The sequence below is a fragment of the Larus michahellis genome, chromosome 24 (genome assembly GCF_964199755.1).
Source record: "Larus michahellis chromosome 24, bLarMic1.1, whole genome shotgun sequence".
Classification (NCBI taxonomy): domain Eukaryota; kingdom Metazoa; phylum Chordata; class Aves; order Charadriiformes; family Laridae; genus Larus; species Larus michahellis.
Window position 1 is genome coordinate 916,516 of NC_133919.1, and position 21,420 is coordinate 937,935.

Consider the following 21,420-nt stretch of genomic DNA (forward strand, 5'->3'; position numbering starts at 1 on the left):
CCAGCCCACGTGCACATGGTGCCCAGATGTTCTGGCACCCAGACCCAGCTGCGACAGTCTTGGTAAAGCCTGGTACCCAGATGTGCCAGCCCTCCTACAACCTGGTACCCAGCTGTGCTGTGAGCCAGCTGTGCTGCCATCCAGATGTGCCGTTCCCACGTGCACCCGGGTGCTCAGATGTGCTGTGACCTAGTTACGCCGGTGCCTAGACGTGCCAATCCCCGTGCACATGGTGCCCAGGTGTGCTGGCACCCACCCAGATGTGCCAGTCCTTGTGCACCCAGGTGCGTCCAGATGTGCTGGCCCCCGACCTGCCCATGCCCAGGGTGAGTGCTCCCCCCCACCCCCGGCCCCCACGACTCTTGGAGACAGGCCGAGCTCTGCTGGAGCCTTTATTCACCGGAACGCCGACAGCAGGTGCCCCCCCCCTCCGCCCGCTCCCACCCCAGCACCCCCCTTGCTGGGACCCCGCGCCCCAAAAATGTGAGGAGACACCCCCCTGGGGAGGGACTGTCCGGGGAACCGCGGTGGATCTGGTTATTGCTCACAGCACCCAGCTCCCGGCAGTGCCTGGCACTGCCGGGGACGTGGGACCCCCCAAACATGGGGCAGGTCAGGCAGTCGTCAGCTGCTGCTGAGCTCCATAGAGAAAAGCAGTGCTGGGAGGATGAGGAGGGAGCAGGAGGAAGACACAGGGGAGCCCTGGGGGTGGTGGGGGGACGTTACACACTGGCTCCTGAAGGAATTTGGGGTCGTGCAAAGTTTCTGCCCACGGCAGCAATGGAAGAATTGTCATGTGCCTGCAGTCATCAGTAGGGTTCAGAGTGAATGTTGCCACTGCCTGCATGAGGAGGCCCCATGCTGGCATGAGAGCAGCCGGGCAGGGACAGAGCAGCCGCCCCAGAGGGGGTCCGTTCATGGGCGGGGGTCCCCAAGGATGCTGGGAGCAGAACCCAGGTGTCCGGGTGCCACTCCAGGTTTGGGGGGGATGTCTCTAACTGCCGGGTTCCAGGGCCATGCTGCTCTGGAAGGTGGCCAACTGCCGCATCTCCTCCGTCTGCATCGAGTGCCGGCGCAGCAGCTTGCGTCGTCCCTTGGGCGAGCCACGGGGGCCGGGGGGATGCGGGCCAGGGTGCAAGGGGGGCAAGAAGCCAGCCCTCCCAGAGGCCAAGGGCTCCAGCAAGAGCGTGCCGGAGCCACGACGCTCCAGCAAACCGGGCGGGCGCCGACGGGTGGCCGGAGGCGACTCGCTGGCTGGCAGCGGCATGGCCGAGCCCTCCATTTCAGGAGGGTCCCAGCGAGGCGGTTTGACCCGCGCCGTTTCAGGGGCCGTGTTGCGACGTGCCAATGGCTGTGGGCAAGCAGGGGGCACCCGTTCAGCCCAGGCGGCCCCTGGCAGCCCGGCAGCCTCACGGCCCTCCATGCTGTGCCGCCGTGGGCGCCCGCCCAGGCTCAGCCCCTCCATCCCCGTCACCAACGTCTCGGAGGGTCCCCGCGTCCCCTCTGTTCCCGGGGCCACCAACCCCCAGGGCTCAGAGTTGAGGCGCTTCAGCGGCCGTGCCCGGGCGCGGGGTGGGTCTGGCGCAGCAGCGGTCGGTGCCGGTGGTGGCGGGGGGAAGCAGAAAACATCCCTCTCCTCTTCCTTCTCGCTGCCGGCTGGTGACGCCGCCGTCCGCACCTCAATGTCAGAAGGCGACATGCAAAGGGCTGGGGAACGTTTCTCCTCCAGCCCTGGCGACGGGGGCGAGTTTAGGTATTGGCGCGTGGTTTTGGTCCCTGAGGGTGAGGTGTCAGTGGTGATGATGATCACCTCCTTCCCTCGGGCTTTGCAGGCATCCAGCAGCACCTGCAGTGTCTCCCGGTCCCCCCGGTTAATGGCATACACCAAAGCAGAGGCTCCAGCATAATCACGAGCACTGGGATCGGCACCGTGGGCCAACAGAATGGTGGCTACTGCCGGCCCGGCACGTTCGGCGCAGGCGTGCATCAACGCCGTCTTGCCCGTTTTATCGGGAATGTTGGGATCGGCGCCGTTTTCCAGCAGGTACCGCACCATGCGGGGCTGCTCCAGTGGGTCAGCGTAACCGGCCCGGCATGCGGCCATCAGCGGTGTTTGCCCGGCAGCATTGCCCTCGTTGATGTAGGCTCCCCCTTCCAACAAGAGACGGGTGAGACGGAATTTGCCCTGCGCCACAGCACGCAGCAAGGCCGAACCGTCCGCTGGTAACATGGTTAAACCAGGGGGGCCAGCAGCACCGGGTGGGCGGTGGACGGGGCTGGGCATGGCGGCACTTATGGCAGCGGGGACGGCAGATGGTTGTGCTGGTCCGGGGGCGTCCCTTGCTCACTGCAATGGGACACAGCACATGTTGAACCTCCCCCACACCGAACCCACCCAGGATGGGACAGTCTCCCCCCACCTCAGTTTCCCCAGCTGGGTCCCAGGAGGGGATGGTTCCCGTAGATGCCATCAGCTGTCCCGGCGCAGCCCTGACCCCCCCAGGCCTCTCTGCCGCTGCCTCTGGGCTGTGCCCACCTGCCTGCGCCCCTCCTCCACACCCCTATCCTGCTGCCTGTTACCCCTCCTGCATCCCCATCCCCTACCCACGTCCCCTGCCTGTCCCCCATCTGCGCCCCCCCGGCCTCTGTTCCCTCCCTTACTCCCCCAAATACTCTTCCTGCACCCCCTCCTTGCACCCCCCATTCCCTGCCTGCATCCACTGCCCGTATCCCCATTCCCTGCCCATATCCCCCTCCTGTGCCCCCCTGCATCCCCTGCCCGTACCCCCATTCCCTGCCTGTACCCCCCTCCTGTGCCCCCCCTGCATCCCCTGCCTGTACCGCCCTCCTATATCCCCCCCCTGCATCCCCTGCCCGTACCTCCCTCCTGTAACCCCCCCTGCATACCCTGCCCATACCCCCATTCCCTGCCCGTACCCCCCTCCTGTGCCCCCCCTTCATCCCCTGGCCCTACCTCTGTGCTGTACCCCCCTGCATCTCCTGCCCGTACCCCCATCCCCTGCCTGTATCCCTGCCTGCCCGGTTCCCATGGCGACCGCAGCTCATCCTGCTCCTCAGCTCTCTGACCAGCCAAGAAAATGGGGGAGAAACCACCATCCTTCCAATTCCCCCCAGTTCTCCAGCCTGGCTGGTGGCTGCCACCAAGCAAGACACCGGGCTGCCACCGAGATTGGGCCTGGCACTCACGGCTGCACCGTCTCCCCCTGGGTAGGGGAGACACCGCAGAGAGGAGACCCCCCATCCCAGCCCCTCTCTCCCCCCATCCCTCTTTTCATCTGTTACCATGGTAACCGGAGCGTGGTATCCCCCAGCGACAGGTCCCGGTCCCAGGTGCCCCGGGGATGGAGGTGTCGGGGACATCGCCCGGTAGCCGCCATCCCAGCCTGCCGCCGGCATAGCGGGGGTGTGGAGGGGAAGGCAGGGGAGGTTATTTGGAGGGTTTTTCCCCCCCCTGCATCACTATTTTTGGCAGCTGCTGGCGCGGGGGGCGGGGGGGGAGCTGGAGCGGGATGAATCACCCGGCGGCGCAGCCGGCAACGAACCCGCTGCGCGGAGCTGCCTGCGCGGGGGTGCGAGGGAGAGAGCCATCATGGGGCCAGAGAGATGCCATGGGACCAGAGAACTGCTATGGGGCCTGGCACGGTGGGGCTGGGGGCCATGGAGCATTGGAGAGCTGGGGGAGCACGGGGCAGCAGGGCTGGGGGTTCACAGGGCAGTGGGGCTGAAGGGGAGGGTCAGAACACAGCAGGGCTGGGGGGGTCACATGGCAGGGGGGCCCAGCGCAGTGGGGCTGAGGGCCATGGGACATTGGAGACTGGGGGGCCCGTGGGGCAGCGGGGCTGGGGGTCCCAGCACAGTGAGGCTAGGGGGTCACAAGGCAGTGGGGCTGGGGGCTATGGGGCAGCGAGGCCTCAGTGCTCGGGAGCTGAGATGCCCGTAGGGCGCTGGGGGGCCTCCGCGCCCCCCGTTTCGCCCCCCCGCCCCATTCATCCCCGTCCCAGCCCCATTCATTCATTCATTCATGCCTTCCCTCCGCCCCGCCCCTCGCCCCGCCCCCTACCCTTTGATTGGCTCCGCCACCCGCAAATCAGCGCGGCGCAGGTGCGTAGGCCCCGCCCTCTCCCGAACCCTGCGTATCCGCAGCGGCCCCGGACGCACGTGGAGTGGCTGCGCGTGCGCAGTGTGAGTAACCGGGACCGGGGCGGGGGGGGCTCCGGGAGGGAGCGGGACGAGGGGGACTGTCCCATGTGCCCCCCCTGTCCCGCCCGTGTCCCCCCCCTGTCCCCGTGTCCCCCGGGGGCTGCGCCGTGTGCCCCCCAACGGATCCCCCCGTGTGTCCCTCCCACTTCCCCGTGACCCTGGGGGGGCTCCTCGCTGTGTCCCTGTGTCCCGTGGGGTGCCTGCCCCACGTCTCACCGTGCCCCGGGGAGGCTGCCCGCTGTCGTGTCCCTCGCCATGTCCCCTCGTGTCCCCGGGGAGGGCTGCCCCGTGTCGTGTCCCGTCCTATCCCTCGCCGTGTCCCCATGCCCCGGAGAGGGCTGCCCCGCATCTTGTCCCCCGCCATGTCCCCTCGTGTCCCGGGGGGGCCGCCCCATGTTCTCCCCACTCACCCCCCGTGTCCGTGGGGGGCTGCCCCATGGCTCCCTGTGTCCCCCCCGTCCCTGCTGCCCCCCTCGCTCCCCTCAAACCTCCCCAGCGCAGGGGGGCTGCCCCCCTCCCCAACAAGGAGGCGCTTATTCTCAACCCCCTGTGTCCCCACAGCGCCCCCCCCCCCCGCCAGCCATGGCGGGCCGAGGCCGGGGTCGGGGCCGCGGGCAGATGACTTTCAACGTGGAGGCGGTGGGGATCGGGAAGGGGGATGCGCTGCCCCCCCCAACCCTCCAGCCCTCCCCTCTCTTTCCGGTAAGTCCTCGGGGGGGGCTTCCCCCCATCCCTGGTGTCCTTAAAGAGGGGGGGTTTCCCTGATGTGTGCGTGTCTCCCCCGAGGGGAGCTGAGCACGGCTGAGCACTGATGCACTTGCTGCATGGGTGCCATCCCCCCCCCCCCCCGGCAGCCGCTGGAGCACCGGGCGGCCCCGCTGCCCGGCGGGGAGGAGGGCGAGTACATGCTGGCGCTGAAGCAGGAGCTGCGGGGGGCCATGAAGAACCTCCCCTACTTCGTCAAACCCGGGGCGCCCCGCAGAGGTACGGCGGAAGGGGGGGGGGGGGGGCGATCCTCCTGCACCCCCCCTGCTCGCGGGGGGGGGGGTGTGGGGAGAGAGGGTGCCCACCCCACGGTGCCCAGCTCGCTGCCCTGCATCACCTCAGCCCCACTGATTCCCCTCCAGACCCCCCAGCCCCATGCCCCGCCCCCCCCCCCGCGCCTTTGCATTGGCACTCCCCAGCCCCATTGCTGTGAACCCCCCCAGGCCCACGGTCCCCAGCCCCACTGCAGTGGGACCCCCTCGCCCCGCTCTTGTGATCCCCCCAGCCCCATCACCCCCCCCAGCCCCACTGCATTGGGCACCGCCCCCAGCCCTGCAGTCCTCCACCCCACTGCATTGTGAGCCCCCCTCCAACCCCATGGCCCCCAACCCCGCTACCCCATAGCCCCCTAACTCCACTGTGTTGGGACAAACCCCCCCCAAGCCCCACAACTCCCCCCAGCCCGTGTTGTGACCTCCCAGCCCAATGGCCCCCACCCTCACTGTTGTGACCCCCCCAGGGCCACGGCCACCAGCCCTACTGCATTGTGACCCCCCCCCAGCCCTGTCACCCCCCCCCCCAGCCCCACTGCATTGGGTCCCCCCCCCTAGCACCATGGCCCCCACCAGGCCGCATGGTGGCTATTCCCAGCTGGGCTGCCTTGTGCCCTTGGGTGTCCCCAGGGGGGAGTGTGTGTCCCCGGCCCCCCCGCGGTGACCCCCACCTTGTGCTCCCCCAGATATCGAGCGCTACTCGGACAAGTACCAGATCTCCAGCCCCATCGACAGTGCCATTGACTGGAACCCAGGTTTGGGGGGGGGGGGGAACGGGACAGGGAACCTGGGGGGAGACAGGGACCTGTGGAGGGCGGCGGGGGGGCTCCCGATCCAGCCCCTCACTCTGCCCCACAGACTGGAGGCGGCTGCCACGGGAGCTGAAGATCCGGGTGCGGCGGCTGCGGAAAGGCAGTGAGTGTCCCCTCCTGTCCCCCCCCATCCCCGCCGTGGGGCCAGACTCTGCCCCCCCCGGGGGGTAACGCTCCCCTCTGACCCCTCCCCTGCAGGGACCACCATCCTCATCCCCAAGTGCAAGCAGCGGGTTGCGCTGGACAAGGAGGAGACCATTAAGAAGCTGGAGGTAACGGGGCCGAAGGCTCGGCCACCGTCCCCTGTGGCGGTAGGGGGGGTCCCCACTGGGGTGGCCCAGCTGGATGTTGGGGGTTAACACCACAGGGGCTCCCCTGAACCCCTCAGAGCCTGGAGAAGAAAGAGGAAGAGGTGACATCGGAGGAGGAAGAGGAGAAGGAGGAGGAAGAAGAAGGGAAAGAAGAGGAGGAAGAGGAGTATGACGAGGAGGAGCATGAAGAGGTGAGATGAGGGGGGGGACATCCCAGTGGGACCCCAGCTGGGGAGGTGGGTGCAGCCGCCCTGGCCGTGAGGTGGCCCTGGCAGGGTGGGGGGACATGCGGGTGCCACCCTGACCCCCACCCTGTGTCCTCCCCCTGTCCCCAGGAGACTGACTACATCATGTCCTACTTCGACAACGGCGAGGACTTCGGCGCTGACAGCGATGACAACATGGACGAGGCGGTCTACTGAGCACCCCCACTGCCACACCCCCCCCCCCCCCCGCCCCGGGACTCTGGGGTCCCCTGTCACCCCCGCCCCGGGCACCTGGGTCCCCTGTTACCCCCTCCAGAACACCGGGGTCTCCTGTCACCAGCCCTCCTCCTCAACACCAGGGTCCCCTGTCACCAGCTGCCCCCCCCCCTCCAGGGCACTAGGGTCCCCTGCCACCCCCTCCCGAGATGCCTGTGTCCCCTGTCACCCCCCCCTTGGGCCACCAGGATCCCCTGTCACTAGCACACACAGACACTGGGTCCCCTGTCACCTGCCTCCCCAGATGCCTGGGTCCCCTGTCACCCCCTCTGGGACACCAGTGTCCCCTGTCACCCCCCTCCCCGGACACCAGGGTCCCCTATTGCCCCCCTCCCTGTATTTCTGGGTCCCTCGTCGCCCCTCCAGAACACTGGGGTCTCCTGTCGCCAGTCCCCCTCCATGACACTGGGGTACCCTGTCACCAGCTGCCCCCCACAGGGCACTGGGGTCCCCTGCCACCCCTCCTTGGGACACCACGATCCTCTGTCACCAGCACACACAGACACTGGGTCTCCTGTCACCCGTCACCTCCAGCCGGCAGGTGGCACTTGTGCTCCAGGGATGGAGGGTTGGGACACCGCAGGGTCGGGGCACCCCAGAGTGCTGGCAGCTGGGGGGGTCACATGGGGACACCCCCCTGCCCCCCAACTTGGGTGGGGTCCTGGGGGGACTCCTGATCCCCTGCGGGGGGACCTGGGGGGGGGAAGGACCCCCCAGCCTTGTCCCCAAGCCAGCAGTGGGGTGGGGTCGTCCCTTTTGGAGGCAGTTTTATGGGTGATGGCGGGGGGGGGGGGGGACCCCCCAAACTGCCCCCCACACCCCCGGCCTCACGCCCCTTTTTGCAGCATCTTTTTAACATTTGGGATTTTTTTTTTTTTTTAACTTAATTTTGGGTGGATTAAAGTTGACTTCTGTATTTCCAGGTTGTCTTGTGCAGCGGCCTCAACCCGCACGGAGCTTTTGGGGAAGGGCCCGGATAATGGGCTCCCCACGCCGCCCCCCCCCCCCGCCGGAGCACACAGGGTCTGTCGTTATTGTTTTCCAAGCCCCGCTGCTTCCAGGTCTCCTGAGCTGATCATAAAGAAGCCCTTGTTATTGTAGGGTTCACGGCAAGGGGGGGGCCCTGCCCTGGGAGGGGGAGTTGGGTGCGCCCATGGGTGCAGGGACCAGCTGTGCCTCCCCCCAGCTTTCTGCCCCACACGTGCAGGGCCGGCTCCTGGCATCGCCCGGGTGCCACGAGTGCCTGGCTGCACCCGGTTTTCCGCCCCGACACCCCCATCGGCTCACGCTCCGGTGCCCCCCTGGCCTTAGCCATGTGGTGGGGCGGCACGTGGCACCCGCTGGGTGCCGGGGAAGGGGGGGGGTGTGTGTGCAAATCGCCAGCTCCTGGAGTCAGGGGGGTGCAGCCGCAGCATGCCCCTGTTCCCCCAGCGCCATGGCAGCAGCTCGGGGGGGGGGGGGGGGGGTTGACCCCAGCAGCCCGCTGGGGTTCCCCCAGTCTGGATTAACCCCTTGGCGCTGGATTCCAGCAACACGGGGTGCAGGATCAGGCCCCTGCTCCAGCCCGAGGTGGGGGGGGTGAAGGTTTGTGCCTCCCTGGGGAGTGGAGGCTGGGGGGGGGGCAGGGGGGGGCGGCAGGGTTTGAACCCTCCCCCGAGTCTGGGGTGATGCGGGGGGTGCTGGGCTGAGCCCTGCCAAACTCATTGCATGCACCAGCAGTTGAAAAAAGCTGCTGGGAGGGCGGGAAAGGGTTTTTTTTGGGGTGGAAAAGGTGTTTCGCGGTGGTGGGGGGGGGGGAAGGTGTTGTCTCCGGACAAGGAGAGCCGGGCGGGGGCCGCTCATGTGAAGCTCATGTGATGGGGAAGCACCGCCCCCGCCCCGGGCAGGTTCCTGTTTATGGCTGGTTTTTAATCCTTGGGTAATAAAATTAAAAAAAAAAAAAAAAATAAACCACCCAACAAACACCAAACAAAAGCGGCAGCTCGGCAAAGCCAACGCTTGTTCCCTCCCAGCTGCCTTCCCCCCCCCGGCCCCCCCCGGCCAAAAGCAGCGCTGTCCCCAAGGGGGACCGGGCCCTCATGGGATCCCAGGGGGTGGTGATTTCCCTGCTGCACCCCCCCCCCGGTGCTCCGGGGGGCAAAGAAATAACCCCACAGGGGTAAGAGGGTGGGCAGCAGTGACACCCCACGCCCCCCGTCCCTGACGATAAAATTGGGAAGAGGCCCGGGATTTGGCCGTGGGGTGCGGGGAGCGGCCTCCCAATCGCCGGGGAAGGGAGCTGGAACTGGGGGTGGCGGTGGGTTTGCTTTACACCCCCCCCCCCCCAACCCCGAGTTCGTGCCTTGGTTTCCCGGCGCAGGCGGACGGCGCGTGGCCTCCTCGTGCTGCCGCCCTGCGCAGCCGCGGACACAACACTATTTTTACACACACACGCACCCCCCCCCCGCCGGGACTGCGAGCGTGGAGGCCTCGTGAGGGGCCAGGCTGGGGGATGTTGGGGTGCCAGGGGGGTTTTGGGGTGTTTAGGGAGGACTGCACACCCCCAGCCACCCCGCCCCAGCACCCCCCACCTGAAAGAGGATTTTTCCAGGGAAGCGGCGGGAGGATTCGGGGGAGTGGGAGGGAGAGAGTGGCCAAGTCCTTCTCCCGCACCCCACAGCAAAAGGAGGACCAAACTGTGCCGAAAGGTGGAGGATGCTCCGATCCCAGCTGCTCCGCATCCCTTCAGGGACATCCTAGTCCCATTCCTATCCCAACCCAATCCCATCCCTTTCCCATTCCCTTCCCCATTCCCTTCCCCATCCCCAATACCATCCCCATCCCCAATTCCATCCCATCCCCAATCCCATCCCCATTCCCATCCCATCCCATCCCATCCCGGCGGCGTCGCTGCTCCCGGATGCTCTGGTTTGTCCGAGGACCTTTGCCCCAGTTGGGCTTGGCGGGGCTGGAGGGCCAGCGCCAGCCCGGGCCCGTGGCCAGGAGCCGGGGCCAGCAGCCAGCGGGGCAGCCGCCATGCTGCAGTGGGGCGCCTTAAGGGGCCCGGGGGGGGGCAGCTGTTTTCCAGAAAACTACCATTTTTAGCCCAATGAACTGCAGCTGCTGCACCCCCAGCCCGCTGTAAATAACCCCCCCCACCCCCCAGTACAGCCTGGGCAGGAGGAAGGAGCAAAACCAGGGAAAAACGGGCAAAAATCCCCCCCGGGGGTGGGAGGGTGACAGGGGGTTGACACGGGGTGGGGTGTCGGGGGGGGGTGTGTGCGCCTGGATGTGGCCCTGCGATGGATGCTGGGGGTGTGCGGACCTTGTGCTCCAGCACTTTATGGCCCTAATTGGTTTCATCGTTTTAATTGAGGCTGTAAAGCGGGGGGGGGGGGCGTGTGTGTGTCTGTGTGGTGCAGGGTTCAGTCCCCACCCCGGTGGGGGTGGTGTGTGTGGGTGTGTGTGTGTGTGTGTGTTGTCCCCTCCCGCTCCTTTCCCTGGGAAAAAAACCAGATTATTTTTTGGGGGGGGTTGTTACTGTAGGGTCTCGGGTTGGCTGCTCCCCCCAGCTGCGGCCCCCCCCCTCCTCGCTGCGGGCTCCCCCCAGCCCGGCTCTTTGTGCCCATACTTGGCATGGAGCGGGGCTGACCCTTGGCCCATCTGGCCGGTGTCCCCAGCAGTGCAGGGATGCCGCTGGCCTGGCACGGGGACGTCGGCTCGGCCTCTTTCCGTGGCACTTGTCGCCGGGAGGGGAAACTGAGGCACAGTAGGGACACACACACCCCCCCCCCCCCCCCCCCCCCGCCCCCATGGATATGTTGGGGGAGGGTGGGCTCCACCAAGGGGGGGGGGGGTGGATCGCCACGCCACGCCGGCACACGGTCATCATGTGGTCACGGGGGACATTCCTGGGACCCCTCCCCGCAGCAGGTTGGGGACGCAGTGACATTCCTGGGACGGGGTTGGGATAAGGGGACCGGGGTGGGTGAGAGTGGGGGGGATAAACCCGCCATGGCAGCCTGTCCTGTCACGGGCTGGTGGCACGGCCCTTCCCCGGCGTCACTGGCTGGCTTCCACTGGGACAGGGCCCCCGCTCACCCCACAGAGGCACAAGATTTGGGGTGTGCGGCTGGACACGTCCCCTTGCCCTGCCACGGCCTGGCATGGCCAGAGCCACCGGTGTCCCGCAGATAAGACCCTCCCTGTGCCGGGCCGGCTGCGGGGAGATAAGGGCAGGCTTTGCGGGGGGGGGGGGTGGGAATGGGGCTCCCTGTGGGGTTGGATGGGGAAACTGAGGCACAGAGGGGACCATAAGCCCTGTCACTGCCTGGCGGCTCCGGTGCCATCCCCGTGTCCCCATCCCCAGGGCTCACTACAGCCCCCCAGGTGCCAGGGTGGGTGCCAAGTCGGGGAGAGGTGACAGCACGGAGCCCTGCGACAAGGTCGGGGCTATTTTCCACCACATTCCTCGACATGGCATCAGTGCCTCAGCCCCTTTTCCATCAACTTTCACCCAGATCCCCCAGAAAAGGGCCGGAAGAGGGGTGTGTGCATCAGGGGGTGGGGTGGGGGGTGTCATACAACATGCCCCTGCGGTGACAAGAGAGGGTGCTGCGCAGGCGGCTTGGCTGCCGATGGGAACGCTGCACCCCTGGGAGCCTGCCTCAGTTTCCCCCCCCCACCAGCAGCACCAGAGCACCATTTTTTCTGCCCAAATTCGATCCTGGAGAAAAAAAGAGTGGGAGGGATGCGGGTGGGCACAGGTGGCTGCCCCCACCTTGTTTGAGGTGACACCATAGCTGGAGCTGAGCCAGGGCCAAAAAATGGGGAAAAAACCCCCTTTTCTGAACGTAACTGCTGAGACACAAGAGCAGCGCCTGGCTTTTGCTGCCGTTTGGTGACCAGGGTCTGAAAAGCAGCCGGTTCCTGAGTGACAGGGGAAGCACTGCCCAGGTCTCAGGTAATTAGCCTGATTAACGAGAGCCAGCACCCAAAGGTGGGTCCTTTGCTACAGGAAGGGCCCCCGTGGCCACATCCCCCACCCACTCCTTGGGGACATACCACCCCCCCATGGGACCTCACAGTGGGTGTCCGGACCCCCCCATGCCCTCCGGCCACGTCCCACCCCTTCCCCGAGATCAAGTCCAAGAGGCTCCGCGATTCTCTCCTTCAACTCTTTATTAAAAACTAAGAACACTGCCCCACAGGGGCACTTCCCACAGCAGCAGTACAAAATCCGAATCTGCCCCCCCCGCCCCCCGCCCAAGATACAAAACAGTAGAAAATGAGAAATTAATCATCTGCAGTTGCGCCTTCAACACTCCAGGATCACAGCTCACTTCCCCACGTCCTGGAAAGCACCAGTCCCTGCCCAGGATGGGATTAGATTCCCCCAGGATCAGCCCAGACCCCCCCGGCCACCCCACAGGGATGCTTTGGTGGGGATGGGGAACAGGGGAGAGACTGTCCCCCACGTGTCCCGCAGGATTCCATCAGGATTCCTGGCAGTAGCTGGGACACAGTGGCGGGGGGAGGCCAGCACGGCCGTTACCGACAGGAGCATCGGCTTCCACGGGCTGAGAAAATTCAACACCCCAAGGGGCTGCACCCCAGAGCCAAGCTTCCCACGGGAATTCCCGAGAGCAGGAAGCTCTGGGGAGACCGGCTCAAGCTTCTCTAAGCAGGGCTGGCGCCTTCCTCAGCATCTGCACGGAGCTGCTTCCTCCGGCACGACACCCTGTGCTCGGGAATGCTGACAGGCAGCAACAGGTCACCTCCGTCCCCGAGGACGGCATCACCGGAGCGAAGGCATCATGATGGCAATTGCTGATACGGTTCTTTGGTTTTTAAAGTCTTTTTCTAGGCTGGATTCTGCCTCTCTTCAGGGTTTGTAACTCAGGTGGCCGAGGCTTTCACACCTCCCCTGCTCCACCTCAAGTTCTCCCGCCAATGTCCATGGAAGCACCTTGGTAGTTTTGGGTTTTTTCGGAAGATTTTGGCCATACACAAGGCCCAGGACCCCACTGGGAGCCACCGCAGGGTCTGGTGGGCACAGCCAGCACACGAGGGAACACAAAGACTCAAGACACTTCACCACCTCCGCCATGCTCACCGGGAGCCGCTGCCCCCTCCAGCGCTGCCCTCTGCGGCAGGGCTCTGCCCATGGCCACCGTGGCACAGCCAGAGTCCAGAAAAAAAGCCGTAGAGTTAATTTTGGCCCCGGCGCTCACTGGATGTTGTTGTTGGCAATGCAGGGGTCCACCTGAAAAAGGAAGCCAAGAGGCGCTTTAGACCCTTCCAGATTGAACCCCAAGACCAGACCCCACCCCAGTGATTCTGGCAGGACCATCGTGTTCCCCACTGTGGCTCACCTCCGTGTAGGTGGGTGGTGGCATGAACTTGAACTCAGGAGCGTACATGAAGATGGGGCTGTCGAAGCTGTCAGGGTCATCCAGGAGGGGAGTGGTGGGGCTTTCCAGGCGGTGGTCCTCAGGAACAATGTCCAGGTAGCAAGGGGGTGCTGCAAGGGAGGAGGGAACACCTGTGAGATCTCCCGTGTTCCCCTACCACAACCCCCCTTTGGTCCCCAAGACCTGTCGGTGGTGACAGCAGTGGCCACCCCTCACGGTCACCACACTCACCTTCTGGAGCATCAGGGAGGTTCAAGTCCACCCAGCTCATCTCGGAGCTGGTCTGACTGGCCATGCTGGAGCTGCGGCTCCCGATGCCCGAGCGGCTGCCGATGACGAGGGGCAGCTCCAAGATGATCTTCTTGGAGCCCGGGACGCTGACGTAGATCTGCGAAGGGAAGAACCAGCGTTGTAAGGGGTGGCAGGGACCAAGAGAGGACCCAAGTTTACCCACTAACAAAGGGAGGATGATTAACAGTGATCAGAGCCACTCACCTGCAGGAAATACTCCACACGCAGGATGTTGCAGCCCAAGATGGAAGGTTTGAGCTTCTTGACGCGGATGGTTTTACCCCGCCAGGACTCAGACATGCCCGAGATGATGTGGTTGCCTCGGACGCAGGAGAGTTTCTGGGTGAAAACCTTGGTCTGTCCATTGGCCAGGTAGGTGTGCTTGGCGATGATGGCTGCCTTGGGCACCACAATGCGGGAGCACGTATTCTCGAAGTCGGCATTGATGCAGATGTCGTCACCTGGGCAGGGAACAAGGTTGGCCATTTAGGAAGGTCAGAGCTTTTTCCCTGCAGCATGGATGCCCACCGTAGCTGTTCACTGGCCCCAACACCCCGGCGCTCTACACAGCTACTCCTTGTCCCACCAACCCTTCCCTCCTCCCTGAGGCAGAACAGGCTCTCACCTTCACAAAACCCCTTCCTATCGATTTGAGCGCTGACTGACACCCGTCCGTCAGGAATGAACATACAGGACACCTTCTTCTCCTTCTTGGCAGCAACTGGAGACTGGAGAGAAAGGAGATTGTTACCAGGGTGAACGCTGCACACCACTCCCATCCCTCCTTCCTTCCTCCCATTTTGCAACAGAAGCTTCCAGTTCCCCATGAGGCTCGAGCCTCCTGCAGCCAAGTGAAAGCTGAAGCAGCGCCTCGCTTTATCTGCCTTGGTGTAGATTTCTAGAACTAACTAGAACTTCTTAAGAACTAAGTACTTAATCCAGGCTCAGCGATAAAGCCTATTAGGGGGGTCTTAATGACAGAGGTCGGACTGACCCCCACCTAAAAGCTTTTCTCTTTCCCAACACCTGCTGACACCTAAGCCTTCCAGAGAAGAGCGGCACTTACCAGCAATTCCGGAGTGTTCACATCAACAGGATCCATAACCTCAAAGCGCTTCTTTATCTCCTGAGTGGGAAAGGATGGGCGCTCCAAGAAGGCCTTCACCCAATAATCCACACAGCCATACTTTCCCTTGAAGGTGGTACCCAGAGGCCTGTGGAAAGAGACGCTTGTTAGACACATCTGAAGCAACAGGAGACTTTTCCATTGCCATCTATTTAATTTTCTTCCAAGCGGCAACATTCATCTCAAACTCACCCTTGGGGAAGCTCAAATCCAAATTTATACTCGTATTTGTTCCCAGGTCTCAGGATCACAGAGCCGTCCCCATCTGGGAAAAGAAAAAGGGAAGATAGACATCAGCTGAAGCCCCGTGGGTTTGTTCTTAAGCTTGATCCTCCATTCTGCTTACACAGGCAGGATGGTCTCGCACACCACATGGGCTTGAGCTGCATTAGCTGTTTGGTAAGAGCCGCCTACACCTGTCCCCCAGGAACAGTCCCAGAAGCCCACATCAATTCTCTTTTCCACACCCCCATCCACAGCGAGAACACAGTGTCCTGACGCACTTCAGTCCCTATTACCTCTCCTCACCACACCCCACTTCCACTTTGGTGGAGTATCAAGCACCCACTGCTCTCCCCAGTTATCTCTTTATCTCCAAAGCTTCACCTCACCCCGCTTACCTCCCAAGACACTTTGTGCCAAGTCCCTATCTCTTGCCTTCCCTGCAGACAGATGAAGTTGTTCTCCACGCTCAAGAGAAGAGACTCCTTGTCTCGGGCAAGATCTTCACTTGCCACTCCCGGACCACCACCCGTCCCGTGCCCTGTGCCACCCGGCTGAGGCCAACTCCAGCACTCACTGCCCGCGGGCAAGCAGCACCGCTGGGCTGCCAGCCACACCAACACCTCCCGTGCGGGCAGGCAACTCAGCCAAGTTTTACGTTAGCCCTCAGCTTTCCAACTTTGAACTTGACCCAGCCAAGAACTGCTGTCCCATTCACACATTTCAAGGAATTTACTCATTTCTCCCAAGACTTAGCCACCATTCCATCCCACTTTTGCCCCGACACCAGGAAAACACCACCACTCCCAGCTACAGAACTATCCCAGCTGACGTGTAGCCCAAGGGGACACAACTAAAGACTTGTTCCAGCCCCATGAGCCCAACCAGCATGACAACCTCCTGGTCAATAGACCACTTTCAAACCCTTTTGCCCCCAACTCCCTTCTCCCAGCCCCAGATCCTCACCAGTGGGCTGCTCCTCCAGTGTGAGGACGTCCTCAAAGCGCAGGTATTCCATCTCCTGCCTGCACTGCTGGGGGCCCTTGGCCCAGTTCACTTTGGCCACCCCACAGGCCAACACCTTGACAGCGCTGACACGCGTCACCTCAGTCACCTCCACCAACACACGCCCGGCCACCTTCTCCCCACTGCAGTAGACCTTCTCAGGCTCGCTGAATGTCATCAGGAAGGTCTTCACCTTCTTGAACATCACCATAGCTGAAGTGAGTGCAGGGAAATGCGAAGAAAGCAGCGAGGAGATCACACAAGGCAACACCTGCGTGGTTTTTTTTCCCCTCTGAAGAAGAAAAAAAGACCTGAAACTGGCTAATTTTAGTCAAAAAAGCGCCGTGATTCAACCCTTACGATCGCTAGCCTTAAAGTACTGAAACAGCGCCACAGCCAAACTGCGCCACCCGCCAGCCTCAACGCTTTGAGAGCGGCCCCCGCCGGCCGCCGCCTTTTATAGCCTCCGCCGCCCCGCCCCGCCCCCGCCCGCGCCTGTTGATGCCAGCAGCGCCACGCCGAGGGCGCGTGGCCAGGCGTGCTGCTCGCGTGATCAGCGCGCCCATTGGCCGCCGCCGCCTTGTTTACAGCCCCGCCGACCAATCAGCGCGCCGGCTGGGGAGCGTGGACAGTGTGTGAAGGAGAGGCGAGCGTGTTCAAGGGAAAGGAGGGTGGAGGGGGGGCGGAGTGACAGCGCGGCAGACCAATGGGAAGCGAGGACAGGCGGCGGCGGCGGCCAATGGGGAGCGGGGAACAGGATGTAATGTTCCCAGGCGGGAGGGAGGGGAGAGCCGTCCTCAGGGTGGGCGCGGGACTCGGTTTGTGACCGGCCGGGGTCGGCCCGGCTGTACTGAGCGAACTGGGAGCGGCCCGGCGGGGCCTCCCCTCACCCTTGTGGTGGCTTTCTTCCCCCTTTTTTCTCAGTCCCCTCACACAGGGCAGCCCGGGGGCATTTCCACAGCCACCCCCGGCCTCGCCTCAGCCGGTGCCTGAGGCATTTCCTGCCCCCCATCCCCTCCGCCCCACATTATTTGAGGTAAAAAAGCACGGATTTGGGGTAGGGAATGGAAGCCTGACCGTAGGGCCCTCTCTGTGTCCTTCTGGGGTGTCATGGGGGAGACACACGGGGTATCATCTGCCCCACCTCTGCCCTTTCCGTCAGCCCCTGCCACATTTTGGGGACATTTCCCAGAAAAAAAACCCCTCTCCTATGGCTGAATACTGCGACGCCCTCCCGGTCCCCCGCGCATAGGTACCCTTCGGGCAGTATCTGGAGAGGGGGGGATGACACAAAGCTGGTGACAAAATCTGAGGCAAACGTTTATTTTTAAGCTTACAAGGTCAAAATGTTTCTCCTGTTCGAGGTAGAAAATGGGGGATTTTTCTTTTTCTGTCAACAAGTTCCCCCTTGATCTAAGGGACAGCAAATAACCACATCCTTCCTATAAACTGTGTTGTGTATAAACTTCCTATAAATGGGGTCCTGGTCCCTGTTTTCCAGCTGGGATTTGGGGTGTTGTCCCCTGTAGGAGCCTTTTGACTCAGAGAAACCCTCGAATTTTCCTTCCTCGATCATTTTTGCTGAGCTAGACGTTCCTCCCTGGCAGGCGGGGGCTGTTTTTGCCCTTGGTTTTAAAAGCCCTTAATGCTTTTACAGCTCAGGAAAACACGGGGAGTGGAGGAAATGGGGAGAACAATATTTTTCTGGAGCCGCCCAGTGAGGCAGGAATGGAAAATGGGGCTCCGAAGACCTCCCCCACCCTGAACGAGGGAAAGGGATGTGTTTGTGTTAGGAGTTGTCTCCCCTTGTCCTTTGGAGCTTGTTTTTCTGTGCTTTTTCTGGCACGCAGCCCTGCTTTTCTTCCCCCTGCCATCTTTTCCTTCCCCCCGGAGTTAATTCACACCTGTTAGTATAAACCGATAAACCAGCCAGATAAACTGTAGGGCATAAACTCTTTGCCTGCCAAACTGCGGGACAAATTTCCTTGCTGTGAGGGAATTAATTCACAATTAGGTACGTAATGGAGGAACTGCACCTTTTCCTGCTGGCTCCCCCCAGTGCTGGCCGGCTCGCCCCATTGTCTCTGGTGGCACGCTAGGAAAAAGGTGCCCCGAATTAAGGAAGAGCTGGGGATTTTGTTCTAATTTGGCCAAACAAGGAGAGCTCTCTTCCCAGCCTTGCCAGCTATGGGATATTTGATCCCAAAGACCCCCAGCTTGGAGCTGTGCCCGGCGTTCCTGTCGGAGACGTGTTTACGCTCTCCCTCTCCAGTTTCCTCTGGTGCCCATCTTTCCAAGGAAGACATATCCAGCCAGGATTCTCGCTCTCGGACAGTAAACCACATTCCAGCAATGTCAAAGGACGATCGAGCCCTAAGCCAAAGAGCTTGCCAAAGATACAGTCCCAGGCACGTTCCACAGCCCCAGTCCTCTCCAAATTTCTCCTCTGTCAATCAGCTTTTGCCCTTTGTTCCCCTGACCCCTATCCAATGCCTCCTGGCTCCTTCTGCAGAAGCTGGAATTTCCTTAGGGCTGAGATTCGGTTCACAAGTTTTCGCATGCAAGCAGCCCTCTGGATTAAGCGAGGGGTTTCGGAAACACTGAGAATTGCAGCTTGTAAAAACAAAAGCTCCAAAATGTCATGTCTCCTTCCAAAAAAAAAACTCCAAGGGCATCAGAAGAGAAGCTGGTTGGATTTCTGGGCAGAGACCAGCTCCTGGGAGCTTCCTTGCTCCCACTAAGCAATTATTTTAAGGGATTCACCCCCCTCCCCAGCTTATTTCCCCCAGCGATCGTGGTGTTTGGCGTAACCCCCCACCCTTAATTAGGAGCAAAACTATTGCTGAAGGTGGATGGGGAGAATATCCGGAGCCTTGTCCTCTCCCATTGTGCCTGGCCGGGGGCGAGGGATGGCAAGGAGAGCTGCATGACTAATTATATGCTGGGGATAACCCAGTTCAAAGGAAGCAGGGCTGGGTTTGAGCGAGAAACCAGGCCCTGAGGTGACTCACTGGAAGCCGGGGCTGCTCTGTGGGTCATGGAGAAGGAATTGGGTAAGGCACAAACTGGGCAGCTTCCAGAACTGCGCTCCACGGCCTTGCTGGAAACTGTCCTCCTTCCCACCATCCACCTGAATCCTGCTTGTAGTAAAAGCCCGATGCTGATAAAAGCCTTTTTTGTTGTTGTTTTTCCTAGTCTAGATTATTAGGAGCCACCACCCATCATTGCCTGGAGAAGCCACGCTCCTCCCGTGGCAGGCTGTCCCGTCTCCCCTCCGTCAGACAACCTGGGTGCAGCCCTGGAGCTTCTCCCTGCTGTTTTCTCCAATTTTTCCCACCATATATGGCTGCTTCCAGCAAATTCGAGGCTGGGGGGGCGGGGGGGAGGGGAAGAGAAGGACGTGAAGGGATTCACAATGGCTCCAGAGAAGGGACAGAGTGTGCCTGTTGTATGGTCGAGAGCGGGAGCCAGGGCGGAAAAGGCATTTCCTTTGGGGAGGTTGTTTATGTAGAGGGAACATAATTAAACAAATCCCACGCTATTTGCGTCGGGTGCGTGTCCCTACAGCTGGAAAACGAGGGACTGTGGGACCTGAGTGGCTCCTGGAAATCCACTGCTTGTCCCACGCTTGGCTTCTCACTGGTGGCATTTGGCTGCGCCCGCGGCAGAAATTTGACAGCAAAACGGCCGCCTGCGATTTCTAGGTTTGAAAAGCAGGCAGTGAAAAAAAGGGCATCGTCTCCGTTTCAGTGTCTAAAGAAAACCAGCAGTTTTGGTGAGGTTATTCAGGTTTGCAGTGCCTGGTTTGAGACGGGGTGGGGGTGGGGGGTCATGGCACTGCTGGGTTGCTGCAACACAGAGGTTTTACCAGGGATCTACCTGAAACGGGTTGGAAAGCTCTCAGGGCAGATCCCCGTTAGGGATTTCCAAAATCAGCTTTTTTTTTGCTGCTTTCATCCGCAGCAATGGCTTGTGTTGCCGCTGCCTGTGCTTCCCAGCGCTGTGCAGGCTGCGGTACCAGTTTTAAATACTTTGTGGCACAAATCGGGGTCCCCTCTTCCCCTTCCCCATCTGCTGAACGGGGAGAAGCCCTCTCAGGGCTCGGGCGGGAGGACTTTTCCCCCCCAGAGCCCCACGTTTCCAGCTCCTGCCAAGGAACGCAATGTGAAAGCTCTCCCTGACGGTTCTTTGCCGTGGTGGGATTGCTTCACTTCTTTTCTGGCCAGATCGTGTTTTTTTTGCAACAGAGGAAAGGGAAAGCCAGGGCTGTGACAAGGGACTGAAGTTGGTTGTCCATAAACAAGCAGGAATCTGAATTCAGGGTTTGGGAAGTCCCGTGTCTGTCATCTGCTCTGGGTGGGAAGACTCAGCTGCATCAGCTCTGTCCTACGGCTGGGAGAGCGTGACCTCTCCCGGGCTCCTGGCGTATGGCAGGGCCGGCTGATCTGGCCAAGCCTTCCTCTTCCCTAGGAACAAATCCAGCTCATCCATTTGCCAAACCAATTCACCAGGTCCTCTTTGCCTCTGGCGACAGTTGGGTTTGAAATATGTTGTTATGGAGGGAGGAAAAAGTATTATAAAGCAAAAGATTTCCTGAGCTTCCGTCCCTGCTCCATCCAATTGTCTCTTGAAAGGCACCCGATGCTGGAGAGAGCAAAGAAATAAGGAAAATTCCTTACTTTTCAGCTGCCAGAGCTACTCTGAGGCTGCCAGCATCTGTGTGTGCCTGGGGGCAAGGGGATCCTGAGCGGAGATGCTCACCCCAAACATCAAGCTCCTTAATTTAGAGAATTTAGCTAAAATTGGGGGGGGAACAATCCCCTCCTAGACCTCGTTCACCCTCACTGTTCTCACAGGCAACGAGGCCAAATGATGGAACGTTTATGGGAGCATTTCATGGTGTTTGGGGTGAGGATGGACATTCCCTCGCTGCGGAGCTGCCTGTGGAGTCCTCCTAAGTCCTTCTCGTACTTTGGGTTGTGTGGACATCTAGAGGCCTTGCCAGGGATGACACAGGAGGAATTTTCCTCCTTCCTCCCATCTACCCGTCCTAGGTACAAAGTTTAAGAGGGGGCAAGTGAAGCTGCGTTTAAATTTGGCTGTTATCAGCGAATTTCTCATGTGTTGAGCACGCTGCTTGGGTATTTGTGAAAGTGAAAGTGAGTGTTAATCTTCACTTTGTGTATTTACAAGAAGGAGGAGGAATGGCTGTGAGAGGCTGACGACTGTGGCACTTGCCACTTCATGAGGACAACGGAGGTTGGAGCTCCAGAAATCTGGCTTCTGTGCATCTGCTGCCCAAGTGCCACTGGTGGCTTATTTCTTTTTTATTTTTTTTCTGTGATTTGAGATTATTTTTCATAACAAATGAGGAGGAAGCTGAGGAAGGGTTCCGCGCTGAGACGTGCCCATTTCAGCCACTGCTGTTCCTGTTCCTTGCTGGTGACGCTGCTCAAGGCGTTGGCTGTTCTGAACATGAGGAAGCCGAATCTAACCCTGAACTTTGTGGAAGAAGTTCTCG

At 61.5% G+C, this 21,420-nt stretch overlaps 3 protein-coding genes across 4 annotated transcripts; 1 reads left to right on the forward strand and 2 right to left on the reverse strand.

The window, feature by feature from the left end:
• Positions 1–380: 380 nt before the first annotated feature.
• On the reverse strand, positions 381–3,487 carry ANKRD34A (ankyrin repeat domain 34A). The gene is made up of 2 exons (XM_074566399.1): positions 3,304–3,487; positions 381–2,347 (listed from the first exon to the last, which is right to left on the reverse strand). The coding sequence occupies exon 2, from the start codon at positions 2,282–2,284 to the stop codon at positions 995–997; it is 1,290 nt and encodes a 429-aa protein (XP_074422500.1). The 5' UTR covers positions 2,285–2,347; positions 3,304–3,487; the 3' UTR covers positions 381–994.
• A 631-nt stretch (positions 3,488–4,118) lies between these two features.
• Positions 4,119–7,779, forward strand: POLR3GL (RNA polymerase III subunit GL). 2 transcript variants are annotated; one of them, XM_074566353.1, is made up of 8 exons: positions 4,119–4,203; positions 4,783–4,923; positions 5,076–5,205; positions 5,945–6,013; positions 6,117–6,173; positions 6,269–6,342; positions 6,459–6,572; positions 6,717–7,779. In XM_074566353.1, exons 2-8 carry the CDS (start codon positions 4,804–4,806, stop codon positions 6,801–6,803), a joined length of 651 nt encoding a protein of 216 aa, XP_074422454.1. In that variant the 5' UTR covers positions 4,119–4,203; positions 4,783–4,803; the 3' UTR covers positions 6,804–7,779. The 2 variants fall into 2 exon arrangements, with proteins under 2 accessions (XP_074422454.1, XP_074422453.1); XM_074566352.1 differs by lacking the exon at positions 4,119–4,203 and having other exon boundaries at positions 4,330–4,923.
• Positions 7,780–12,005: 4,226 nt separating this feature from the next.
• Positions 12,006–16,463, reverse strand: TXNIP (thioredoxin interacting protein). The gene is made up of 8 exons (XM_074566397.1): positions 15,861–16,463; positions 14,865–14,937; positions 14,613–14,760; positions 14,172–14,274; positions 13,751–14,007; positions 13,487–13,643; positions 13,217–13,365; positions 12,006–13,107 (listed from the first exon to the last, which is right to left on the reverse strand). Exons 1-8 carry the CDS (start codon positions 16,108–16,110, stop codon positions 13,072–13,074), a joined length of 1,173 nt encoding a protein of 390 aa, XP_074422498.1. The 5' UTR covers positions 16,111–16,463; the 3' UTR covers positions 12,006–13,071.
• Positions 16,464–21,420: the final 4,957 nt, after the last annotated feature.

What these genes read in the sequence shown, in the direction of transcription:
- ANKRD34A (XM_074566399.1), bottom strand. Translation starts at nt 2,284, where the DNA reads ATGCCCAGCCCCGTCCACCGCCCACCCGGTGCTGCTGGCCCCCCTGGT.
- POLR3GL (XM_074566352.1), top strand. Translation starts at nt 4,477, where the DNA reads ATGTCCCCTCGTGTCCCCGGGGAGGGCTGCCCCGTGTCGTGTCCCGTC. An exon ending in AGCCCTCCCCTCTCTTTCCG is followed by an intron (nt 4,924 to 5,075) that starts GTAAGTCCTCGG and finishes CCCCCCCGGCAG; the next exon opens with CCGCTGGAGCACCGGGCGGC. An exon ending in TGCCATTGACTGGAACCCAG is followed by an intron (nt 6,014 to 6,116) that starts GTTTGGGGGGGG and finishes TCTGCCCCACAG; the next exon opens with ACTGGAGGCGGCTGCCACGG.
- TXNIP (XM_074566397.1), bottom strand. Translation starts at nt 16,110, where the DNA reads ATGGTGATGTTCAAGAAGGTGAAGACCTTCCTGATGACATTCAGCGAG. An exon ending in TAGGAAGGGGTTTTGTGAAG is followed by an intron (nt 14,008 to 14,171) that starts GTGAGAGCCTGT and finishes TTCCCTGCCCAG; the next exon opens with GTGACGACATCTGCATCAAT. An exon ending in GTGTGGAGTATTTCCTGCAG is followed by an intron (nt 13,644 to 13,750) that starts GTGAGTGGCTCT and finishes TTCCCTTCGCAG; the next exon opens with ATCTACGTCAGCGTCCCGGG.